We start from the raw sequence: 17006 nt of genomic DNA, 5'->3' as shown, positions 1-17006 counted from the left end.
GGCTCAAATTATTCGATTAAAAGCACAGTTTTCAGAAAATCTAATTAAAGCAATTCGTCTTGATAATGCTGGTGAATTTACTTCCCAAGTATTTGATGCTTATTGTATGGCTAATGGAATAAGTGTTGAACATCTAGTAGCTCATGTTCACACACAAAATGGGTTAGCAGAATCACTTATTAAACGCCTCCAATTAATTGCTAGACCTTTACTTATGAGAACAAATCTCCCAACTTCGGTTTGAGAACATCCTGTTTTACATGCCGCATCACTTATTTGTTTGAGGCCAACGAGTTACCATCAGTTCTCTCCTATGCAATTAGTTTTTGGCCAGCAGCCAAATATTTTCCATTTAAGAATATTTGGGTGTGTGATATATGTTCCCATTGCACCACCTAATCACACCAAAATGGGATTCCAAAGAAAATTGGGGATATATGTTAGATATGATTCTCCCTCTATCGTGAGGTATCTTGAGATACAAACTGGAGATGTATTTAAAGCCTGGTTTGCAGATTGTCATTTTGATGAATCAAAATTTCCAACATTAGGGAGAGAGAATAAGCTTCCTGAAAAGGAACTTAATTGGAATGCATCATCCTTGATGCATTTAGATCCTCGATCAGGGCAATGTGAACTAGAAGTTCAAAAGATTATACATTTGCAAAGAATAGCAAATGAATTGCCTGATGCATTTTCCGATACAAAGAGGATAACCAAATCTTATATACCAGCGAAAAATACCCCAATTCGAATTGCTGTCCCAGTAGGACAAGTAGCCACTCAAGCAAATTCACACCAGAAGCGTGGCAGGCCTGTCGGTTCCAAAGACAAAAATTTTCGAAAAAGGAAAGAGGTAAATACTATTCCTGTTGAAAAAGATATAGTAGAGACACCTGCAGTTGTCCAAAATTCTGATATAGTGTTAACGCCAAAAGACGTTCAGGTACCTGAAAATTGTGAAAATGACGAGATCTCGGTAAATTATGTCTTTACAGGAGAGAAATGGGACCGAAATAAGACAATTGTCAATGAAATATTTGCATATAATGTGGCATTAAATATCATGCATGAAAGTAAGGATCTTGAGCCAAGATCAGTCGAAGAATGTCGACAAAGAAATGATTGGCCAAAATGGAAAGAAGCCATGAAGGCTGAGTTAGACTCACTTGCAAAACGTGAAGTCTTTGGACCTGTTGTCCGTACACCTGAAGATGTAAAACCTGTTGGATACTGATGGGTATTTGTGAGAAAACAAAATGAGAAATATGAAGTTGTGCGCTACAAAGTCCGACTTGTGGCACAAGATTTTTCACAAAGGCCCAGTATAGATTATGAAGAAACGTATTTCCCTGTAGTGGATGCGATAACATTGCGTTATTTGGTCAGTTTATCTGCATATCATAAACTACATGTGCATTTAATGGATGTGGTAACAGCCTATTTATACGGCTCATTAGATCGGGATATCTATATGAAAGTCCTTGAAGGACTAAAGATATCTAAACCATCCAATGAATATTCGCAAGGGTTATACTCAGTCAAATTGCAAAGATCTTTATATGGTCTAAAGCAATCTGGACGAATGTGGTATAATCGTCTTACTGAGTATCTGGCCAAAAACGAATTCAAGAATGATGATATCTGCCCATGTGTTTTCATAAAGAAATCTGCATCTGGGTTCATTATAATTGCTGTGTACGTTGATGATTTAAATATCATTAGAACTCCTGAAGAGATTCCAACAATTATAAAAACTCTAAAAGAAGAGTTTGAGATGAAAGATCTTGGAAAAACTAAATTTTGTCTCGGCCTGCAAATCGAGCATACAAAAAGTGGGATCTTTATTCATCAAACAACGTACACAGAGAAGATCTTGAAGAGATTTTATATGGATAAGTTACATCCATTAAGTACTCCAATGATCGTAAGATCTTTGGATGTGAAAAAGGATTAATTTCGTCCTAAAGAAGAAAATAAAGATATCCTTGATCCTGAAGTACCATATCTTAGTGCCATTGGAGCGCTAATGTATCTTGCTAATAATACGCGACCCGGTATCATTTGTTGTGAATTTACTAGCAAGATATAGTTCCTCTCCAACCAGAAGACATTGGAGTGGAATCAAACAAATCTTTCGATATCTTCATGGAACGGTTGATATAGGATTGTTTTATCCATATGGATCCAAGTCACAACTAGTTGGCTATGCAGATGTTGGATACTTGTCTGATCCACACAAAGGGAGATCTCAAACAGGATACTTGTTCACATATGGTGGTACAGCTATATCATGGAGGTCCACGAAACAGACGATTGCTGCAACATCCTCTAATCTTGCCGAAATACTAGCGATTCATGAAGCTAGTCGCGAATGTTTTTGGCTCAGGAGTTTGATCCAATATATTATGTTATCATGTGGACTGATTGATCATAAGATAGCTCCAACTGTCATGTTTGAAGATAATACTAGGGGTGAGCACGTGTCGGTTTGGTTCGGGTTCAAGGTAAAACTAGAACCGAACCAATTAAAATGTAATTGGTTTGGTTTGGTTTGGATTTGTATTTTTTTTGTGTATGTACCCGAACCAAACCAAACCGATTAAGAACGGATTGGTTCGGTTCGGGTAATTGGGTACCCAATGACTTTGAAATTCATAAAAAAATCCAAATTTCTATCTTAAAAATTCATCAAGTACAATAAACTTGTAACATCAATAGAAATAATCCAATCATGTTAAACACCAAATACATTAAAAACTAAACACATTAAAATCCAAACATATTAAACACTAAACACATTAAAATCCAAACACATTAAATACCAAATAAATTAGAAGCTAAATACAAAAGTGTAATAAAAATATATATTTTTTATTTAATTAATATATGATCGGATTCACGGGTTGGTTCGGGTTCCATACCCCTAGAACCGATACCCGAACCAATCACTAGAAATAGCCATCGGTTTGGTTCGGGTTGGACCCGATTACCCGTTAGTTTCAGAACCAATTTAATTGGTTTGGTTCGGGTTCGGACGAGTAATCGGGTACCCGCTACCCGTACTCACCCCTAGATAATACAACATGCATTGCTCAACTTAAAGGCGGATACATCAAAGGTGATAGAACAAAGCATATTTCTCTCAAATTCTTCTTCACTCATGATCTTCAAAATCAAGGGACAATTGCTATCCAACAGATCCATTCAAATGATAATCTGGTAGATTTATTTACAAAGTCACTCCCAAAATCCTCCTTTGAAAGATTGGTACATGAGATTGAGATGCGTCGATTTCGAGACATTAAATGATGTCGGCAAGAGGGGGTGACTGTACTCTTTTTTCCTTAGTCAGGTTTTTTCCTAATGGGTTTTTCTTGACAAGGTTTTTAATGAGGCAGTCCCCATCACTAAAGGATATTGTACTCTTTTTCCTTCACTAAGGTTTTTCCCACTGGATTTTTCTTTAGTAAGGTTTTAACGAGACAATAATCCTAAATGGTCATCCAAGAGGGAGTGTTGTGATAAGATCTTATGTGAATACCCATTTCCAATATAGCTTGGTTTATCAAGGATGACTCCATTTATTGTAATTTGAAAAATGTCACCATGTGCACCTATAAATAGAGGCTTAAGCCTCTGAATAAAAACACACAGCAATAATAAACATTCTCTTCTTTCTTTCTACACTATTAATATCTCTCTCTTTATATTTCTTTATTTTATTTGTTACCTCTTTCTTATTTATTTATTTAGTTATTTTATAACAAACTACACCCCATCCCTATTTATTTAAATCCCAAACTTTTCCAACCCTCACTATCACCAATGGCTCCCCAGAATACCATTGCCTCCTCTCCTCCCAGTCCTTCACCAACACCGACACAATGGGCTTACCAGCTAACGGCTGCGCCAGTGACGAGCAACTCAAGTTCTTGATCTACATATGCACGGACTGGATTGGTGGCCTCCTCGGCAAGCTCTTTGAAACCCAAAGCATTTCCTTTGTGTACGACACTGGCCGTCTTGAAAACCGCTCAGATATTGCCACTGTGAACCCCAGCCACGACTTCAATGCAATTGGCGTGACTGGCAGGCCCAACATGGACTGGTGCGAGTCTTACAAGGTGGAGACCATCCGCACGAACGTGGTTGGCATCTTCACCCTGGCCAACGTGTGCTATGAGAAGGGCCTCATTCTGATCAACTACACTAGAGTGCATCTTCGAGTATGACTCCACACTTTGAGATCCGGCGTCGGCTTCAAGGAGGAGGACACTCCCAACTTTATCAGATCTTTCTACTCGAAGATATGGTATATATTTAGATCCCTCTAATTCAAAGTAGCATCACATGTTGAAATGTATTGGACTATATGTTGTGATTTATGTTGGAATTAATATATAATAAAATGATATTGTGATTTTTTTTTATGGTGTGTGGTAGGTGAAAGATCTGCTGCTGAACTATGAAAATGTGTGCACATTGAGAATGAGAAGTTCTTGAGGCAGGTAACGAGAGAGTCGGTGTTGGCAAAGGACTGAGGGGGAGGGAGGCATTGATAATTAGGGGAGTCATTGGTGGTGGTGGCGAGGATTGTGAAAGTTTGGAATTTGGAAAAGAAAAGAGAGGGTGAGATTGAGATTGAAAATAAAGAGTAATTTGAAAATTTTATCAAAAAGCTAACAAAAAATTAGAATTTGAATACTTTCGTTACACGGAACCTATCTTTCATAGATATAATGTTAATTTTTTTATTAGCGTTTACAAAGTTTGTGAGTACAAATAATTTTTTTTTTATGCTTTCCACTTACAAGAATTTCAATAAGGATGGAGAGAGTCATACTTACAGACTAACACAAATACCAACAAAACAATCTCAAAGATCATTATAACTTATGAAAGAAAAAGCTTTTCGGTTTTGAGTTAATTATATCATGGGTGTAGTAACTAGGTTGATGTATTGATAAAGGTCAAAACTCTTGTATGTTTGAATTCTTTTTCATTTAGATTTTCTAAGGAAAGATGTGGCTAATTTTTTTTTATATTGATTAAATATATGTGTAATACATTGTTATTAGAAGATTAGGTATTTTTTTTGATATGGTATTTTATTTAAATTGGATGGTCTGATTTGTTTGAAAAAAAAAAATAAACTACAAATCGGAGGGTCCGATTTGTTTGAAGAAAAAATAAACTACAAATCAAACCCTCCGATTTGTATTTTTTATTTTTTAAAATAAAAATCGGATGGTCCGATTTCAACATTAAAAATTTTTTTATTTTCAAAATCACAAATTGTACCGTTCGATTTGTGATTTGTTTGTTTAAAAAAGAAAATAATACAAACAAATCGGTGCCTCCGATTTGTATATCCCATACTAGTGTAAAACACATCTCTCCTCACAACTTCTTGTTATACACCTCTCTCTCTCACACATGAAAAATAATAAGCGAAAGATGTGAGGAGAAGTTTGGGTGGAAGGTTAAAAACTCTAAGTAGATCGGCAAAGGATTCGATGGTCCCAAAACGTTTAGACCATTAAATGGTCTCATAACAAAACATATTTTTTAAGTTTTTTAATAACTGATAAATAGTCCTTATATAATTTTAATTACAAATAACCCCATATATTTTATTTAATCATAAAAATTATTTTTTATTTTATAAATTATTATTTTATCATTAATCTATTATGTTTATTGACAATTAAAAATAAAAACAATAACGAATTAAATCTTCTATTGATCATAATAAACTTTTTGACTATTCCAATCAATTAAAAGATTATATTTGATCCGTGACGTTCGTCTAGGACTGTGAAATCGTGTTTCTTTAAAAATCAATCGATTGGATTATCAAAACAATCGATTGAATTTCATGTTTCCATAACGATTGGACTACAGGTTGTTATCACAAAACAATCGATTGAAAATTGAAAGAAAGCATGGTTTTCACAAAAATCAATCGATTGGTCATATTACCCAATCGATTGAACGATGACTAAAATGTGGGTTTTTAATAATTCAATCGATTGCTTATACTATCCAATTGATTGAATGCTTCAAAACAACATAAGGTCTCACAATTCAATCGATTGGTTGTGTTACCCAATCGATTGAAGTCATCAAAACAATATGAATTTGCATATCTAGAACTTGATATTAATGAAAAGAATTGAGGCTAATCCTAATCCACTAAGAATTGCGTCCGTCCGTCTTTTAGTTTTAGCTATGTTCAGATCTTAGAACTGTGAGGTCAATTTTGCATTCTTATAACATTGTCTTCTTGAGCTTATTCACTTGAGCATGTGAACGTGATTGACTGCATAAATGAATGGGACTCCAAACTTTCAATCTTCTTTAGGGTAATTGGTTATGCATTCTCTCTTTTGAATAAATGATAATATATTATACGTATTTGAATAGACTTGTGACTTTTGTGCCTAGGAATTGTAAGTGATGGTTAATCAATTTTATATGTCTTTTATGTACCATTTACTGGGTAGCACAACCAATCGATTGAATTGTGAGATCTCAAGTTGTTTTGAAGCATTCAATCGATTGGGTAGTATAAGCAATCGATTGAATTATTAAAAACCCACATTTTAGTCATCGTTCAATCGATTGTGTAATATGACCAATCGATTGATTTTTGTGAAAACCATGCTACCTTACAATTTTCAATCGATTGTTTTGTGATAACAACCTGTAGTCCAATCGATTGAGTTATGGAAAACCTGAAATTCAATCAATTGTTTTGATAATCCAATCGATTGATTTTTAAAGAAACACGATTTCTTAGTCCTGGACGAACGTCACAGATCAAATATAATCTTTTAATCGATTGGAATAGCCAAAAAGTTTATTACGATCAATGGAAGATCTAATTCGTTATTGTTTTTTGTTTTTGATTGTTAATAAACATAATAGATTAATGATAAAGTAATAATTTATAAAATAAAAAATAGTTTTTATGATTAAATAAAATATATGAGGTTAATTTGTAATTAAACTTAGATAAGGACTATTTATCCGTTATTAAAAAACTTAAAAAACATGTTTTATTATGGGATCATTTAATGGTCCAAACGTTTTGGAACCATCGAATCTGATGCCAAATAGATCATAAGATTTTTCTTGTGAATTATTCAAGACGTTAATCTCTTGAGAAATATGCTAACCAGACCCTTCGATTTATTTTATAATGAAATAAAAAAATTATTTTAACACAAATCGAACCATAAGATTTGTGCACTTTAAAATCTTATTATTAAATTTGTCTATAAATTTTATTATTCCTCAAATTTGAGGATTCAATTTATCAATTAAAATTAAAAAAAATTAAAATCTATAATAAAAAAAATATACCAACTAACCATTAACTAGATTATATATGAGAATAGATATTCTCAATTTTTTTAATTATTTAATAAAATGTAATCTTTTACCTTACATTTTACTAACCATTAACTAGATTATATATGAGAATAGATATTCTCAATTTTTTTAATTATTTAATAAAATGTAATCTTTTACTTTACATTTTATAAACGAGACAAAAAAACATATAAAAAAAATTAAATGATAAAAAGGTGGAAATTCACTTGCAGTTGTTTTTGGATGGATGACACGTGTTACCATTTGGTTTAAAAAAAACCGGTTTATTTTATACAAATAATTTAATTAAAAAACCAATTGATATAGCTATGATGTTAGATTTTTTACTGTATTTTATTTTAAAAATAAATTGACTAATTTAAACTGAAAAATTGTAGTTAATTGTTTACTATATAATTTTTTAACTAAAATTATAATTAAAAATCATTAAAAAAATAAAATTATCTAGTATATTGGACCAGTTTAATGTTAATAAGATTTTTTATTTCTAATATAAATATTAAAAAAATTTAATTCTAAAAAAAATCATATTATTTTTTAGGATTTAATTTTTTTTATTATGTTTTCATAAAGTTTGCATAAAATTTACCTATCACATTGACTAAACTTATTTATTTACGTAAAGTTTGTTTATGGACTCAGCAAACTTATTTTAATACGATTTGAATTTTATTAGTATATTTTTATTTTTTAAACAATTTAATTTTATTTAAATAATTAGAATTTTAAATTATAAAATTTGTATTAGTTTGTAATTTAAAATTTAAATAGATATAATTTAAATTAATGATTTATAAAACTGTATGTATTCGTATTATTGTACTCATATAATTAATTATATTTATTCGATTTTTTAAAAAAAAATAACGGTTGTTAATTTTTAACTAACAAATAAATACACTTATATTATTTTTAAATTAAAATTTTTTAAATAAATGTACTCTTATTATTTTAATTTTTTAATTTAAATAAACATATTCGTATTATTTTAAATAGAATTTAAAATTAATGTAAATAGGTTTATTTAAAATTTAAAATTTAAATATTTTAAATAAACATAGTCTTATTATTTTAAAATTTTTTAAATTTAAATAAATGTATTCATATTATTTTAAATAAGTATATTCTTTTAATCTGAAAATAATATAAATGTATTTAAATAAAAAAATTAACTACCGTTATTTTTTGAAATCGAATAAATATAATTAATCATATGAGTACAATAATATGAATACATATAATTTTATAAATTATTAATTTAAATTATATCTATTTAAATTTTAAATTACAAACTAATACAAAATATAATTTAAAATTTTGATTATTTAAATAAAATTAAATTGATTAAAAAATAAAAATATACTAATACAATTCAAATCGTATTAAAACGTAAATAAGTTTGTTGAGTCTATAAACAATCTTTACGTAAATAAATAAGTTTAGTCAATGTGATAGATGAATTTTGTGTAAACTTTATGAAAACATAATAAAAAAAAATTAAATCCTAAAAAATAACATTTTTTTAGAATTAATTTTTTATATTTTATAATAAAAAAAATCTGATTAACATTGAGTTAGTTCAATATGTTAGATAATTTTATTTTTTAATAATTTTTAATTATAATTTTGGTTAAAAAATTATATAGTAAATAATTAACTACAATTTTTTAATTTAAATTAGTCAATTTATTTTTAAAATAAAATACAGTAAAAAATTTAATATTATAGCTATATCAATTAATTTTTTAATTAAAATCATTTATATAAAATAAATCGATTTTTTTTAAACTAAATGATAATACGTATCATCTGTTCAAAAACAATTTAACGTGAAATCGACTGTAAGACTGTAAGGGAGTTTGTGCCGATAAAAAATTAATTTTCATCAAACAATTGAAGAAAAAATTTAAATATACAAACATTTACCATTTCTAAAAAATTTAGCCGCATCTAACACCTATTTCTTTTTTTTTCTTTTTTTTCAAGTAGAAGGCTTAAAGCCCAAAGAAAACCAACCCCGCCGGCAGAGTCACGCAGTAAGCCAGTAACTCGGACGACAGAAGCGGCGGAGGATCGTCCGAAACAGTGAAATCTGCAAAAAGAGTGTCCCTTATGGCGGAACAGCCCCTCCAACCCTCTTTTCCCCTCTGCTCATTAATTCGGTTTAGGAGTAAACCATGGCGATAATTCTATGCAGGTGTGAAGGTCTTTTTTTGTAATTTTAATCATACACCTCTCTGTTCCTCAGATTCAGAATGCCTCTCCAATCTCTATTTTTTTTTCTTATCCCTAATTCTCTTGCAGGATACTTGAAGAAGGAATCTTTCAGGTTCTGTTTTTATTTAATAAACACAGGTTTGGTTGGCTTCCTCGTGAATCATGGCGAACGCGGCGATTATCGCCGAGCTTAACAGGAACACTGAAAAGCGTGCTAAATTAATTGAAGAAATTGTGAAGTTGGAGAGAAAGATCTTTCCCAAACACGAATCATACGCCGCATTTTTCGACAACGAACTCAAAAGGAAGAACGCTGGACTTCTCTACCTCCACGCTGATGGTGAACTTGTTGGCTATGTCATGTATTCTTGGCCTTCTTCCCTCTACGCCTCCATCACCAAGCTCGCAGGTTCCAATACCTCTACTTCTCTTTGTTTCTTTGGTTGAAATCTAAGTAGGTGAAATCCAATTGCTTTGTGTTGTTCTGAAATTGAAGCTTGTGTTGTGTCCTATAAGGTGTTTGATGAAATTCTCCAATGAAAAATGCGAAAGCTCTTATTTTACGCTTGGGGAAATGAGAATGTAACATGTATTCATGTTAGTTTGGTTATATAGAATGAGAATATTTAAGAGGGGGGATAAATTTGGATAATTAAGAAAAAGAGTGACAGTAAATTGGAACTACAATTTCTTTTACCAGCTCAGTCCATCTCAGTCCTTCCCATGGTGGAGAGTTTTTGTATCTCTTCTGTCATAGCCTCATAGGAAACAAACCTTTGTCCCTTTGTGTCACTGATCCACTTGTTTTTGGGATTGGGAGACTGAGACTGAGTATTGTGTTTGATGATCAGAAACTCGAACTAAAATTTCAGTTTCGGAATATAAAATTTTAGTCCCTTTAATATTTCTACACATAGGGGACTAAAACTTCTAGGGATGGAGATTAAAACTTTAATAATATTTGAGTATATACCTATTTTGGTCCTCAAAGAATTTTAAACTGGACACTTTAGTCCCCAACTAAAATTAATTATTCGATTGGTCCCTAACAATTAATTCCGTCAGTCACTTAGGTCCTTTACTCCGTTAACTCTAACGGAGGACAAAATAGTCTCTGATAACTTTAACAGGGGACAAAATGGTCCTTGATCTCCTTTGTTCAGAAACGACACTGTTCTCTCCCAATTTCCATCATATCTCGCATAACACTAGCAGTGTAACACTGTAACTTCAAACTACACAATGCACACTCTATAAATTTAATGTTCACAAGAAAAAAAATCCTCAACTTGTTCTCAACCAATTCATACTCAGGAAACTAATGCCTATGTCTCTCAACTAGTTATCGTCTTCGATGGATCCCATGAATTTATACAGCAAGTCTGATTTGTTAAGACCTGTCGTCGTCGTTGCCATCTCCCTCTTCCTCTGCCCTATCGTCTCCATGACCACATTGTCCACCACTCCGATCGCTTCCTTCAACTTCTTCTCCAAACCAATGTTCAGTAATCGCTTCAGTTTCCATATGAGCGGCAACGACGACATTGCTCGTTATACTGATAGTTTAGATGCGAGGTCGAAGCTATCTGCCAACTTGGACTCTGGAAAAGAAGGAATGAAGCACTCGGTGTCTATTTCAAATGAGAATTTGCATATGATGTCGAAGGAGAATCTTCTCATGATGTCCTAATGTCCAACAATCTATATTGCTTGCCGGAGAGTGAAGAAAGACGTGCCCTTGGAGTAGTTGTGGAACTTGGTCTTGAGGATGTCGTGGACGTGTCGGGGTTGGAGGTGATGTTATCGAAGACGTGGAAGTGGATGTTTTTGGTGGGTGAAGTGTAGAGGAGGTGGATGTACCAGTCACAAAGATTTAGGAAGTGTGTGGTCTATGACATGTTGAGGTAGGTGCGATACGTGTGACAATTACACCACAGTTTAATCTTGGAGCTAAAGATGAGGAAGGAAAAGATGGAAAAGAAGACTGTGAAGGTGAAGAATGAGAGTATGAAGGTTAGGGTTATGCGAGATATGATAAAAATTGGAGAAGAACAGTGTCGTTTTCGAATAAAGGGGTCAGGGATCATCTTGTCCCTTGTTAGAGTTGTCAGGGACCATTTTGTCCGTTGTTAGGGACTATTTTGTCCTCCGTTAGAGTTAACGGAGTAAAGGACTTAAGTGACTGACGGAATTAATTGTTAGGGACCAATCGAATAATTAATTTTAGTTGGGGACTAAAGTGTCCAGTTTAAAATTTTTTGAAGACCAAAATGAGTATATACTCATAATATTTCTTTCAAAAAATACTCTCACTTAGCTTTTTAAATTTCAAATTTACTCCTCAATCTCCATATTTATCTTAAACCAAACATGAGAATGAGACATAACTCAGTCCAATATATTATACGCCAAACACAATCTAGAGACTTAATTTAGTTTTTGTCTCTCCGTTTCAGTTTCAGTTTCCTTTCTAAATACAGTCTTAGTGTCCTGTTATAATAACCAAACAGAGCCTTATTATCAATTTGTTGAAATGATAAAAGTTCTTGAGAGTATTAAAATCAAACTAGTTAGATATTGAGTAAATGTGCATTTCAATCCCTAAAATTGGATATCTGGGTCTGTTTAATTTAATCTTTGAACTTTGACAATTAACACTTTAATCCCCGAAATTGCAAAATATCTCATGTTAGTTCTTATCTGCATATTTATTACTGTGTTGTCTATCCTTCCTGTTATTTGTTGTATTAAGTAACATGTCGGTATTTCATATGATGTTCGAAATCGTATAGATAATGAGTATGTTCAAATTATTGACTGAAAATGGTTTTTGTTATTACTCCACTTGATTCGCATAGCTGGCCTTTTTAGTATATATTCGAAAATTTCAAGAACTAATTCAAACAGATGCATCATTAATGTCAACTTAAATGTCACATGTAATGTTAACATATGAGTCAGACATATGAATGAAATAGACAACACAATGAAGAAAACGGAACTAATGTAACTGATGTTTGCAACTTCAGAGACTATATATATAATTTTAGGGTGTATGTGTACTGAATATTTCATGAACTAAATATAACATGTTCTTTTGAATATTGAAGCATGAATAAGGTATATCCTTCATGCTTTCTTCCTTTGTGTTTCTGTTAGAAGAATGGAAGTGAAAAGGTTTGTTTTTAAATGGTTTTATAACAGAATTTTGATAAGTTTTTTAATCAACATTTTGAATTGTTAGGTGAAGATATAAATGATTCTTTTTATCAGTAAAAACATAATTACTTTTGGGTTTATTCACCATGTGGAGGGTATGGTTTGGTTTTGTTAGTGAAGGAGCAATGGAGGAAGCAAGGCCACGGCGAGGCACTGCTGAAAGCAGCGATTCAGAAATGCAAGACCAGGAAGGTTTCGCGCATAATGTTTCATGTGGATCCCTCGAGGACACCAGCAGTGAGCCTTTACAAGAAACATGGTTTTCAAGTTGATCGCTTGATTGAAGGTTACTACTCCTTGGAAAGACATGCATATGTCATGTACTTGGAACTTGATTCAAATTGAAGTAGAAATTGATAAAAGGATCTTGTGTTTGTTTTGTTTTGCCTCAATGTGAAACAAAGATCAATTCTGTAACATTGTTGGTTATATAGGCTTGGAGGTTATGATAAACAAGCAATTCTAATTTACTTTATTCTTTTTGGGGTAACATACATTCATATTTCATAGACAAGCATTTGTGCCTACTTTTGTATTCCAAGGTAAGGGGGAAATGATTTTTGCGTATTGAGGACCAGCAACCTTCTTTCTATGGATCTTAAGGTTCAATTATCTCCTCTTATTGATTATCAAAAACCAGAATCATATCATGATTACTACAAAACTAGAAAAACTAGACAAATTTCTGTGATATTCAACTAAAGATGTGTTATTTGAATAAAAATTCGTTATAGTTCCAGATTTTGGCAACTTTTCACTTGTATTGTTGTACATGTAGCTTGACTCTGTTTTTTTGAGTTCATTGGTGTAAATTCCCATATATTCGATACTTGAAAGTCTACCACAAGTTCTACATACATATTGTCTTTTAAAAATAACACACAAAATATGATATTTAAGTAATCTAAATAACTATCACTTGTTTTTGCATGCATAATATCTTCTCAGAAAACTCCACCGTCTCTTTCAATTATCCATCTTCGAGCCCCAATAGTTTTGACCATTGTCGATGGCTCTATTGACTTTAATGAAAAAACTTAGGAGCATTTTATTTGGTCAACCAATAGTGTCAATCCTAATGATCTTGCAATATATACATATATTTTTTTTTGGTGACTTAAAAGAAAAATAAACAAAAACTAAGAAAGAAAAAAAAAATAAGAAACTGCTTAAGAAAGGCAGTCCCGCTGAATACTACTCTCAAACTCCTTCCAAGGCAATGGAAGCTCCACTTGGGGAGAAATAGTCCTCATTGCAGTCTTTGCCATGATGTCTGCTACTGTATTTGCATCTCTCAAGATCAACCGAAGATCAACATGCCATTTCCAAGACATGATATCTCGGATTTTTAACACCAAAGGATCAGTAAACCCAGAGCAATCTTGTAAATTATTGACAATAGTAAAAGCCTCCACACAGTCTGTCTCACATATAATGTCTCTTTGTCCCGAGTCCCATGCTAAAAGAAAGCCTCTCCAAATAGCAAACAACTCTCCTTGCAAAATGCTACGACTCTCAATTGTTCCCAGACAGCCTCGTTGCCACCTTCCCTTCCAATCTCTGCTAACACAAGCAAAACCAACTCGAGCACCACTGCCAGGATAGCTAGCATCACAATTAATCTTAAAGGTACCCACTGAGGGGGAATCCAAGAGCCACTAATGGTTGAGGGGATAGATAGTCGTTGCAACTCAAAAATATTTCGGAGCTCCTTTTCTAAGGACAAAGCCATACCAATCACCTTGTCTGTGGTCCAATGCTCGTGAGGATGAAAGATCTCGTTGTTTCTCGAACACCAAATCCACCAGAGACCAGAAAAGAATCTAAAGGGGCGCTGTTTGCTATTATGTAAGAACCAACTCATCAAATCCACTGGTTGATCGGAGATCCCTAAAGCTTGCCAAACAAGTTGGGCTTTTGGACAATCCCGAATACAATGTAAAACCGACTCCTGACTTGAGAAACATCGTGGACAACTATCCGTGTGCGAAATGCCCCTTCTAAAACGAAATGCAGCAGTAGGAAGAGCCTCCCGAAGACATAGCCAGGCCAAAAATTTGTGCTTTTCCGGAACATGTTGACGCCAAAGTCAAAGCCAATTACCCCTATCCTCCCAACTAAACATCTTCTTACTGAGTCATAAATAACCACTATGAGCATCATAAACCTTTGAGGCCGCACCAGTCCAACACCAACCGACCTCTGAACCAGCTTGAACATCTGGGTTGTAAGAATTAATGTTGCTCTGCAGAGACTGATTCAGAGGAGAATAGATATTCTCAAGGTTCCACTGTCCAGATGACCAAAGGTCCAAGATCCTGAGATCCGAATCAGAAATGTGAACATAATCCATCTCCTGACACAGTCGCCCCTCTCTTCTCCATTTAGAAAACCAAAAGTTCTGTTCCAAATCCCCAATGCACCAACTAAAACCTTCCTTTAGAATATCCCAAGCTCGACATATACTCTTCCAAACATAAGATCCACTTCCTCGAGACCGACTAAAACAATCATCCTTAGAAGAATGGTATTTCTCTGTCAACAGTTGAACCCATAGCTTGTTGGGATGGTGAAAAAGTTGCCAAACTAGTTTTCCAAGAAGAGCAATATTGGCACAAAAGGGATCTCTAATTCCCAGACCTCCAAACTTCTTAGGAGTGACCAACACTTTCCAGTTAACTAGATTCAGGCCTCTACCATCAGCTTGACCCTTCCATAGAAAGTTTCGCATCATGGATTCTATCTTATTAGTTACCCCTTTAGGGAAGAGAGATACTTGCATGCGATAAGTAGGAATCGCAGTCACTACCGAGTTGAGCAAACAGAGTCTGCCTGCCTTATTAAGCAATCTTCCTTTCCAGCTGGCTAGCCTTCCCCGAATCTTGTCCAAAACATCGTTGAAAGTTGCGCGTGTCACCCGAGAGTGATTAAGGTTCACCCCTAAATACTTGCCCAAGTTCTGAACGAATCTGATGGAGGAGACTCCAGTGAAAATCTCTTTTCTTGTCGCTGAAACATTCTTGGAGCATAGCGCTTTAGATTTTTCCACATTAACCTTCATCCCAGAGGCTCTGCAGAAATTTTCCAAAGCTACCATTACAGTTTGAACTTACTGTTTTTCAGCTTTACAGAAAAGAAGCAAATCATCGGCAAACATCAAATGAGAAATTCTTGGACCCCCTCTAGAAACCGCAACTGGCTTCCACACGCCCTTATCAACTTGCTGATTAATAGAACAGGACAATCTCTCCATACACAACACAAACAGATACGGTGATATAGGATCTCCTTGCCTAAGACCCCTGCTCGGAGTAAAGCTATTTAATCTATCCCCATTCCAGAGGATAGACAGTGAGGAAGCAGTGACACAACGCATAATCAGATTGACTGTCGGAGGAGGAAAGCCAAAACTCACCAGGGTTTGTTTCAGAAATCCCCAATCCACTCTATCGTACGCTTTCTCCAAATCAATCTTAAAGGCCAGGGTGCCTTTCTTTGACTTTGTCTTCTTCATGAAATGGAGAACCTCTTGTGCTACAATGATGTTGTCAGGGGTTCCTCTCCCCGGGATAAACCCTCCTTGAAGGGGCCCAATAATCTCTTTGAGATGGGGACGAAGTCTATTGACCAGGACCTTCGTTATAACTTTGTAAACCACATTACATAGACTAATTGGTCGGAAATCCTTCATGGAAACCGGGTTTTCTACCTTCGGAATAAGAACCACAAGAGTTTCCATCATCCTTGGATCCATATCCAAACCAGAGAACGCATGACGAACCATAGTCCAAACATCAAAACTAACAATCTTCCAGTATTCTTTAAAGAAGAAAGCCTGAAACCCATCAGGGCCCGGCGCCTTAAAAGAATGCATACTGAAAACAGCCGACTTAACTTCTTCCAGAGTAACTGGCGCTGTGAGGCTACAACAGGCTTCATCATTCAGGGAAGGCAGTGGCACATCACCAAGACAACCTAAGTCTACATCCTCCGACTGGCAGAATAGGCGTTTATAGAAGGATTCAGCTTCCCTTCTAAGGACATCCGGGTCCGTTTCCCACACCCCATCTTGAAGAAAGAGACCATGAATCTTATTATGCTTTCTCCGCACAAGAGTCTGGACATGAAAGAACTTGGTATTTCTATCCCCAAATTTTACCCACTGCTCT

The 17006-nt window shown here is 34.0% G+C and overlaps 1 protein-coding gene and 1 pseudogene across 1 annotated transcript; both read left to right on the top strand.

Annotated features, from left to right (window-relative positions):
- Positions 1 to 3887: 3887 nt before the first annotated feature.
- Positions 3888 to 4506, top strand: LOC107632635 (bifunctional dTDP-4-dehydrorhamnose 3,5-epimerase/dTDP-4-dehydrorhamnose reductase pseudogene; annotated as a pseudogene).
- A 4886-nt stretch (positions 4507 to 9392) lies between these two features.
- LOC107629875 (uncharacterized) lies at positions 9393 to 13362 on the top strand. The gene is made up of 3 exons (XM_016332812.3): positions 9393 to 9598; positions 9706 to 10027; positions 12953 to 13362. The coding sequence occupies exons 2-3, from the start codon at positions 9781 to 9783 to the stop codon at positions 13180 to 13182; spliced, it is 477 nt and encodes a 158-aa protein (XP_016188298.1). The 5' UTR covers positions 9393 to 9598; positions 9706 to 9780; the 3' UTR covers positions 13183 to 13362.
- Positions 13363 to 17006: the final 3644 nt, after the last annotated feature.

This window comes from Arachis ipaensis, chromosome B3 (genome assembly GCF_059453495.1).
Source record: "Arachis ipaensis isolate K30076 ecotype BB chromosome B3, ASM5945349v1, whole genome shotgun sequence".
Lineage (NCBI taxonomy): Eukaryota > Viridiplantae > Streptophyta > Magnoliopsida > Fabales > Fabaceae > Arachis > Arachis ipaensis.
This window is presented reverse-complemented; position numbering and strand designations above follow the sequence as displayed.